The sequence below is a fragment of the Cucurbita maxima genome, unplaced genomic scaffold (assembly GCF_002738345.1).
Source record: "Cucurbita maxima cultivar Rimu unplaced genomic scaffold, Cmax_1.0 Cma_Scf00040, whole genome shotgun sequence".
NCBI classification, from domain to species: Eukaryota; Viridiplantae; Streptophyta; class Magnoliopsida; order Cucurbitales; family Cucurbitaceae; genus Cucurbita; species Cucurbita maxima.
The window spans coordinates 1,530,800-1,539,856 of NW_019272056.1; the positions used below are offsets into that span (position 1 = coordinate 1,530,800).

Sequence of the window (9,057 nt, forward strand, 5' to 3'; positions counted from 1 at the left end):
TCATCTCAAAATTCCTTCTTCCAGTGCTATGTTTCAAAATGAGACATTCAAAGTTGACATAAACCTATGATCTAATATCAGTATGTCACCAACTAGAGAACTGCACAAAATTCCTGCTTTTATCTATGCCTACCATCTAAAAGAGTGCAAACAAACAGAAACTGAAGAGCAAAAGAAAGGGGCCGGTTACCCCCGAATTCTCAGCTAAAGAGCTTATCGTCGACGTTGACGTTGATTGCATATGATGTTCCGCTCGTCCCATATTGGACAGGTGCATGTAGGCTTCTTATTTTTCCAGGGGGCTCCGCATGTATAGCAAAACTCATATCCACATCTGCACACACAATCCATTTATATTTAGAAAGTAGGGAAAGAAAACTCCAATGTATACCAAAACTTTCACAAAGAAACTTGTAGCAACGTCACATGTCGATCGTCTCGTCTTTGCTTTCATGGAACTTGACCTCAACAAATCAATGCCAATTACTAGCATTTATTTGACAAGACAAATCAATACCAATTATCCAGTAAAGTAGAATAATCGTCGAAGTAGAGAGCAGCTAACCAACTCGAACGGGTGTTTTTCATTTTCAGAATTCGTTTTATAATTACTTCTAAGAAAATGTATCAATTTCAGATGCTGTTTACCCTCACTCCATCTTCCAAGCAAGTAGACATTAGTGAATTGCATTAATGCTCATTGGGTGCTAAGGAAATATTGAATTTTGAACTGTCATATTCATCAAGGGAGAAAAAGAGCAAGCGAGAAAGATAAAGGTAAATAATGTACCTGCAGGTGATGTGGTAGCAGCCCTCGGCCAATTCGACCATCGTGTTACACGTCACACATTGGCGCCAAAGTTTCTTCGAAGCAAGAGACTTCAGCATTTCCTCATCAGGACGGAGAACGGGATTTAACTTTCTGAAGTTGTAGCAAGTCATATCATAATGCCAAGGGACCTTGCAATTAATACAGAAAAACAGATTGCATTTCATGCACTTCCTTGCCCCAGTTAGTTTTGCATTGAAAAATGAAGCCTCGCTATATTTTAAAAGCTCGCTTTTGGACATTAATGTCGAGCACCTAGAATAGGGGCAGTAAACTTTCTCCAGAACGGGCACAGACGCTTCCTTAATCCTTTGGCTGATAATCTCAATCACCCTACTATCCAAGAACTTTCCACAGCTTTTGATATTAATTTCCGACGTACAACCCAGATGAGGACAGTTTGCCTGCATCCCATTCCCATTGAGCAACCTTATTTCTAAATCCTGCTTCATACAAGAAAAGCAGTATCTGTGCAAACAACCATCAACTGAGAACATCTGATCCACACAAACATCTTCAAAGCAAATGGTACAAGTTTCCTTCAAGCACTTTCCATTTTCGGATTCTGCAGGCCAGGTGATCTGAGAAACTATTGCCTCTCTTGCAAGTCTAAAAGCAAACTTGATATCATTACGTGTCAAGAGGGATGGGTTACAACAGGTAAATTTTCCCTGAAGAAGAGACACCTCATTAACCAATGTTGCCATGGAGCTCGAGCCTGGAGCCACGCTACGTATAATCTGTAACCACAGAATATGAACTATGATGTCAAATCGCAACACTTTCTTACATGAATTCTTCATATCGGATATGGAAAATGAGAAAGGTTGCCAATATTACTGATGTGAATCAAGATAAATCATTTAAAGGAAAAGGCAATACGCAATTTTTTTATTTACTTGTCAACAAGGATGAGTGAAAAGCTGGCAATTCAAATCATGATAAATAGCATATTAACATTAAGCTAGAAACATAAAACTTAAAACTAGTCTCGGTCATTATTATTCAGCCAACCACTAAGAACAATGGAGATGATGATGCAACAGAGAAAAAGTTCATACCAACCTTGATATTATTAGCATTATTTTTCGATAAGAAACCAATACCACCAGTAAAAATCCAAAAAAGAAAGTCAAATAAAGTCAAATACAAATTGAGATGAAAAATCCTAGAACAAAATGATCTAGCTAGAATGACCATCGCACCACCTTGTTAGTCTGTAAGGTAAATTTCAACCTCGCAGATTGTATCGTTATTATGGCTTCCAAAGAAAGCTCTTTATTTAAGCACTCAATCTAATTACTCCCCCTACTTTGCTTGTTTGTTTTCAATATCTGTGAGTGTCCTGTTTGCACCTACCTCGATTATTCTCACAGTTAACCCTACGATTATTGGTAATCAAGTTATCCGATAATCAAGTTAACACGTAGGATGATATCGAATCTTAGTAGAAGGTCAAAATATCTTAGGCTCAACCCTAGACACTTCTTTAAGCTCCAAAGACTGTTGGATTGGGAGGACGACTTGCATATGAGATGCACACAAGTAATGATTGGTAATCAAGTTATCCTATAATCAATCACATTTTGATTGTTATTTGATTAATCTTCTCAAAGAGTATTCTTGTTTACAATAAAACATCTTATCATGGGATTATAAAGCAAGTAAAGTCTCATGCTCATACACTTAGCATTCTAAAGGTAATCAGTAGTTTCCAACAGAGAATTATATTAAAAGACAAAATTCAATGAACTCTAAACACAGAATAGTATAAACATAATGAAAACTGTAGGAACTTACATACTGGTAGAGCCTGTAATCTGCACAGAAAAAAGTGACCTTTTTCAAGCCTAAAACAAGAGCAATATTAAGCCCTTCAACCAGCGCTTCAAGCTCAGCGCATTCGCAGCTGGTCTCCTTACCATCCACCACAGATTCCAGAGGCCTCGTCTTCTCAAACAACAGATTATCCTTAGGGTCACAAACCGCAACCCCAATACCGGCAACCCTAACCGTCATATCTCTAATTCTCTCTTGACTGATCAGCCCCTTCGAATACACCCTAAAACATTCAGAATCCAACAAACCCCTCGACGAAGCAACAGACGAAGAAGAAGAAGAAGACGACGACGACGACGAATAACTCTCACCATACGGCTTCTCATAATTATCCCCATACTTACTCCACTCATCATCGGGAACATTCAGAAGGTAATTCGCAAAGTTCTGATCGTGAATCCGACGGTCAAGCTCCTCCTTCATTTTCCTCATCTCCGCCTGACACTGCTCCCGGTCCGTGTGCTCCATGGCAATCCTTGCAATGTCCTCAAGCAAAAGCGTGGTCGCGAAGTCCAACGCGCCAGTTTCTTCAGACTCCAAGACAGGGACGACCCTGTTAACGGTTGCAGGTCGTTTGGACGAGGATTTCGAACCAAGAGAGGCGTTCATTGCCTCCTGCATTTGAAGTTGGTAGGCGAAATCGAGGTCGGAGATGAGGGTTTTGGCGGCAAGGATTTCGGAACGTTGCTCGGTGATTAAGTCTAGAAGGTAATTGTCGTCTACAGTATCCGCCATCGTTGTTGCTTCTGTGGATCAGAGAGAGAAGAAGAGGTTGGGAAATCGGAAATGTATTCGGAGAATTGATGTGTTATGGAAGCAAGGCCGACGCTAAATGATCGTCGAAATTCCGCGCCCGCTGTAGAGTAAATCATATTTGTGTATAGTAAGATAATCTAGTGATTTACTAGATTGTTACCAAATCTATGATTTACTAGTTTGTTACAAAATCTATGATTTCATAGTTTGTTAACAAATCTATGATTTAGAATGTAATCTTCATTATACACATCTATAAATACATGAGGTCGTGATCCTAGGTCAGGTCATTGAGCCATTCAACCTAACACGCACTATTCCCCACCGCGCCAAGTTCGCGAGAACCGAAGCAACCTTCGTTCTTCCTTCCCTCAAAAAATTAATTTTTTCTTTTAATTTTAAAATTTTAATAGTATTTCAAAAAATATCTTTTAAATTTTAAGATTTTTTTTTTGAAAATTTTAAAAATATATTTTAAATTTTAAGAATTTATTAATATCTTAATTTTTTTTGAAAATTTTTAAAATATATTCCTTTTTACTTTTATAAAAAAAATGTTAAAATAAATTTGTATATTAATATACCGACGAAAATCGTCTATTAATACTCATAAGTTATACTCAAACTTTTAATATTACTTTTTAAAATTTACGAGTATTTTTTAAACTTAGTATTAATGTAATTTTTCTAAAAACAATTTAACGTATTTTTGAAATATTTTTTTTAAGAAAGTTTGGTATTAATGAAACTTTTTAGAAATCAATAATATTTTTAAATTCTTTCGAAAAGGTAGTTTGAGATAATTTATTAACGGTTTACATAAAAAAAATTATCCGTATTTAAAAATAAATTAAGTTTAAAGATATTTTTAGATTTTTTTTTGAAAGTTTAAATTTGATACTGAAAGGTTTAAAATTTTATGAATATTTTTGGAATAAAATTCTTAAATTTTTAAAAATAGCCTTAAACTTTTAGAAAATAATTTTATAAAATAGTTTAAAAAATCTAATCTTTATAAACTTTATAAAAAATCTAAAATTTTAAAATTCTCCATTTAATTTGAATAATATTTTGAAAATTATCTTTCAAAATACTTTAAAAAAATTACTTTTTAAGAGACAATAAATAAGTAAAAAATAATTATGAAATTAAATAAAAATAAAATAAATGTATATCTATATAGTTGTATCGGTACTTTTTCAGATTGATTCAATTCAATCTATCTAAATTTTGTGTAATTCAAGAACTAATCTCGAAGCATATGGTTGGAATTGGGTTGAGTTGATTGGATTTTTTGAACACTTTGACTCATAACTATGATTCGAATATCGTTCGTAAATGAAATATTTATTTATTGAAGAGAAAATACGAGATATTCGAATATCATCATTTATTTACGTATTTATCAAAATAATGATAAAATTATGTAATTAGATCATATAATGTTCGGGCCTAAGTTCAAATGAACTAAAAATTGTATCACAGTCATACAAAAATTAGAGATAAATAAAGCATATGTCCGAGAGAAAAACTCGAGCCTTCGAATCGAGCATATATCCGAGAGAAATAATTAAAGATAAATAAATTATTACTTGAAAATAGGTTAATTACATATCATTTAGGATTATATGAATTTTTCATATCATACCATCAAAATTATTATTAAAAATTAAATAATTAATTACGACGTTTTATGACATAAATTCCAACATTTTTCTCATCTAAAAGATCATTGTCACGAGGGACTCTTGCACCATTTTATGTTGCATGGCGTATGCTAGAATCAAGTTACTCATTAAGTATAGCCCTTTGTTCAAGTTCGATCCCAATGCAGTGTCCATCATGACACTTAACACAAGCGTCACGGGAGAATACATGACAAAGATTCTCGAATTGTATGCCTAAAGAACATGATTGATAATCAAAATGTCACCAAATCAAGTAAAAACGGGTGTTGTCAAAGATCACAACAAAGAGAAGATCGTTGTCCAAAAAGATCAATTACGACACTCCACTTCGATGAACTTCCTATTTGTCCGACAACATCAAGACACGATAACAAAACCTATTAGAGCACAATTTTCCGATGGCTTTGAAAGTTCACTTTTGTATTCTAAACTGTATAGAAAGAGTATTGATAGGTTGCGAAAGTCAACTTGATAACAACCATAAAAATACCGATATTTGATGAGAAAGAAAACTCAAAGCATATGTTGCTCATTTCATTGAAACACGTGAAAATGTTGGTATATGAAGAGATCTATTGGTCAAATAGGTTATTTGAATATGATCGAGTCAGTAGAGTCAGAATCTTTGATATGAACTACGACCAAGAAAAAGGTCAAATTATAAGAACGAGAGCCAAGAAACTACAACATTTAGGATTTCCTTACATCCTTGAAGATATAAAGCCTGGTATCTTTGAGGAGCTAGCAACTCACGCTCATATAGATAAGAATTGTTAATCAAAGAGATAATAACCCTTGAATCTCGAAAATAAATGAAGAACGAAAGAACGTTGAGACGACCCTAGAAAATTATGGTCGTCAGTACATCTCAATCCGATTCGTCTTTAAAAAGAAGAATACAAGAAGACTAAAAGTCGAGAAGAATCATGGAGAAGACTGTGTTTTCGGATAATATAACCCAAATCATACCAATCGGGTTCGGCTGACCTAATTCTTCGAATCATCAAATTTTCGAAAAGTGTTTAATTATTACTTTTTTATTTATTCTCTCCAAACACATGCAACCCAAAAAGGTTGAGATCTTATTGGATTATTATGTGAAGTTGGAATTATGGGTTAAATATTTTTTGAATTAAAAAGTCTTGATTATCATCAAAATTATGGATTTAATTTCAAAATTTGAAATTATTAGTTTGTTTAAATTTAGCACTTAAATATCTTTAAACTTCTTTTAACTAATCAAAATTAGTTTTAATTTTGTAATGCTTTTTTGTACCTATTTTGACCCATATTTTGATAAGAAAAAAAAAAAAAAAATTCAATACTTCCTCCAATTTAAATATATTAAAATATCGAGATACTTTTAGTGTCTATTTGAATATAACTTCCGGAATAAAATACTTACTACCAGGTTCAAGATGTTCCATAGTTCGTTCTCGGGTCAATCATTAAAATATTATTATTATCCTTAAAAAAATATTATTAGTGTTGTTAATTTTGAAATGTTTTTTAAGCAAAATATAAAGTTAACATGTTTTTTATTAATTTAGTATTTTATTAATTAGGGTAATTTAAAGAAGAAAACGCGTTTAAAAGGGAGATTAATCATGATTGTGTGGATTAGTGTGGAGCACGAGGCTTGTCTCCCCAAATTGTCCTTAATGAACTCAAGTTCAATTTCCTTTAAATATTAAATAAATAAGATTTCAATTTAAAAAAAAGCGAGCATTACTTTTTATAAAAAAGGAGAGTGACGTAATTATTGGAAACAGAAAACAAAACCCTAATTTTTGCTCGAGCCTTATCTCCAAACTTAAAAATAGGATTACAATCAAATTCTGTATGAACTTATTCAAGTTATTTTAATCACCAATCCAACTAGTTTGAAATTTTGGATTTTCATTATCTAAAACATTAGACAGACATATTTGTTTAAAATGTTTAGGTAACATAGTGTTATCATATTATAATAATGAAATAAGGAGTAGAATAAGAATGGGATGAGAAAGCATATAAGAAAAAATTTATTCACAAACAAGATTATAAAAGAGGAAAAAAAAGAATAGTAAACTTGAACATAATTCAAACTCTTTCTTTCAAATACTATATTATCAATCAAAATGTCGAGCCCGAGATCATAGCAAGAGGACATTTGTGGTCATTTTCAAAGGAGGGAAGCAACACAATTGACACCACTTCAAGTAAAGGAACTTTGACAAAGATATCTAAGGATATATATATATATATACACGCACACTAAGATTTAATACTTTTGCACTAATCTAGTGTAGTAAAACATCATCCTTTTTCTTCTTCACTCCACTTTTCTTGGTTATGAGGGAGCAAATGAGGAACCCATCTAACCTAACAACTGCCTAATATTACCCAATATTCAACTACTCAACTTTCATATATTCTACTCCATCTTTGACTTCCCACAACCTTTTCAGGTCTAATCATGTCCAAAGAGGCTCCCAAATACTGCTATCTTCAAACAAATTTGTGTAGCTCTGAGGAATGGCAGTGTTGAGATTGTTGTCGAGAGCGTGGTGGTCTGGGGGTGACACCGGTGGTGGTGTTTGAGCTAGTTCCTTGCAAATTAGAGCCACCAAATTTGTTTGGTGGCTGTGGATGTTGACAAGCTCAGCCTGTGTTTTGGCTAGCTCTGCTTGCAGTTCGTTTATTTGTTTTTGGAGCTGGGAAATGGCCCCTGCACATCCATATACTGGATCTCTGATTCTTGCGCTTGCTTCGTATACCAAGCTACTCACTGCATCAATTCTCTGTGATTCAGGAAGATCCTGAAGAATTCAATAAGGTGATTGATATCAGGAAGTGTTTGGTTTGTGGTGATTTGAATTGTGGAAGAACAGATTGTTTATATGATTGGTTGTTCTTTGAGGACAAAAATCAAACAGAAGAGCTGCTTTGTTTGATTGTTTGATTATAATTGCTCCACATGGCCATTGAGCCAACACAAACAAACAAACAGATTTGGATTGCGTAATTTTTCAGATTTACAAGCAAAATATGAACATCGTTACAGATTTGGATGGCGTAATTTTTCAGATTTACAGGCAAATTATGGACATCGTTGTATATGTGAGCCCTAACTATGTTCATTGCCTGTACACCAAGTCACCTACGGCACTAAGCCGCCTCCAAAAACACACAGTTCTACTCGATTATGATTCGCTCGATTATATAGAAAGGAAAGGAAAGATCAATTTCACTACTAATTCCATTTTGTTCTTTTGCTCGGAACGCATACGCATTGACCAAACTATTCCTGTCAATAGTATTTGTTTTCCTTCCCTAAAATCGTTTGGTAATTCAACGATTTCGTAACGATTCCAAGAACAAATTTCAATTTCCACATCGAAATTCACAATTTCAACAACTAAGAACAGAGTGATAACACGAAAACTCGAGAAAATGGGGAAATTAGGGGCTGGTGAGGTACCTGAAGCAATTTGATGATGTTGCTAGCGCCAAAGATACGGTGAGCAATGGTAAACTTGAGTGGATCAGAGGGAGGGAAATAGGGCGCCAATACGCATTTCTCTGTGCATCTCCGCCTCAGAGTCTTGCACGCAGCACACGGACTGACCACCAAGCCGGCCTGAACACTCGGCGGCGGCGGTAATGGGGACGACGACGGCGACTGAGAACGGAAGATGGTTGAAGTTGGGCTGGATTTTGCGTCCATTTTAGACTCAGTAGAAAGAGAGAGAAGACAGAAATACGGAATTGGTTGTGAAGCAAAATTCTATAAATAGAGGCGAAGTCAAGGAGAGGGGATGACGTCATAGGTTTAAATAATAAACTTATTTTTCTTTAAAACTTTTATTTATCCCCTTCTAATTCACAATATTTTATAATTATCCAAACAAATCATTTTTGAAAACAATAAAAAATTATAAATTTTAATTTAAAATTATAGAT

General features: G+C 34.0%; 2 protein-coding genes across 3 annotated transcripts; both read right to left on the reverse strand.

The window, feature by feature from the left end:
• LOC111469406 lies at nucleotides 1-3,803 on the reverse strand. Its single transcript, XM_023114649.1, has 4 exons — nucleotides 3,736-3,803; nucleotides 2,630-3,524; nucleotides 791-1,569; nucleotides 1-334 (listed from the first exon to the last, which is right to left on the reverse strand). The coding sequence occupies exons 2-4, from the start codon at nucleotides 3,401-3,403 to the stop codon at nucleotides 214-216; spliced, it is 1,674 nt and encodes a 557-aa protein (XP_022970417.1). The 5' UTR covers nucleotides 3,404-3,524; nucleotides 3,736-3,803; the 3' UTR covers nucleotides 1-213.
• Nucleotides 3,804-7,249: 3,446 nt separating this feature from the next.
• On the reverse strand, nucleotides 7,250-8,850 carry LOC111469412 (LOB domain-containing protein 1-like). Of its 2 annotated transcripts, none has more exons than XM_023114661.1 (2): nucleotides 8,576-8,850; nucleotides 7,250-7,895 (listed from the first exon to the last, which is right to left on the reverse strand). In XM_023114661.1, exons 1-2 carry the CDS (start codon nucleotides 8,819-8,821, stop codon nucleotides 7,569-7,571), a joined length of 573 nt encoding a protein of 190 aa, XP_022970429.1. In that variant the 5' UTR covers nucleotides 8,822-8,850; the 3' UTR covers nucleotides 7,250-7,568. The 2 variants fall into 2 exon arrangements, with proteins under 2 accessions (XP_022970429.1, XP_022970428.1); XM_023114660.1 differs by having other exon boundaries at nucleotides 7,250-7,913.
• Nucleotides 8,851-9,057: the final 207 nt, after the last annotated feature.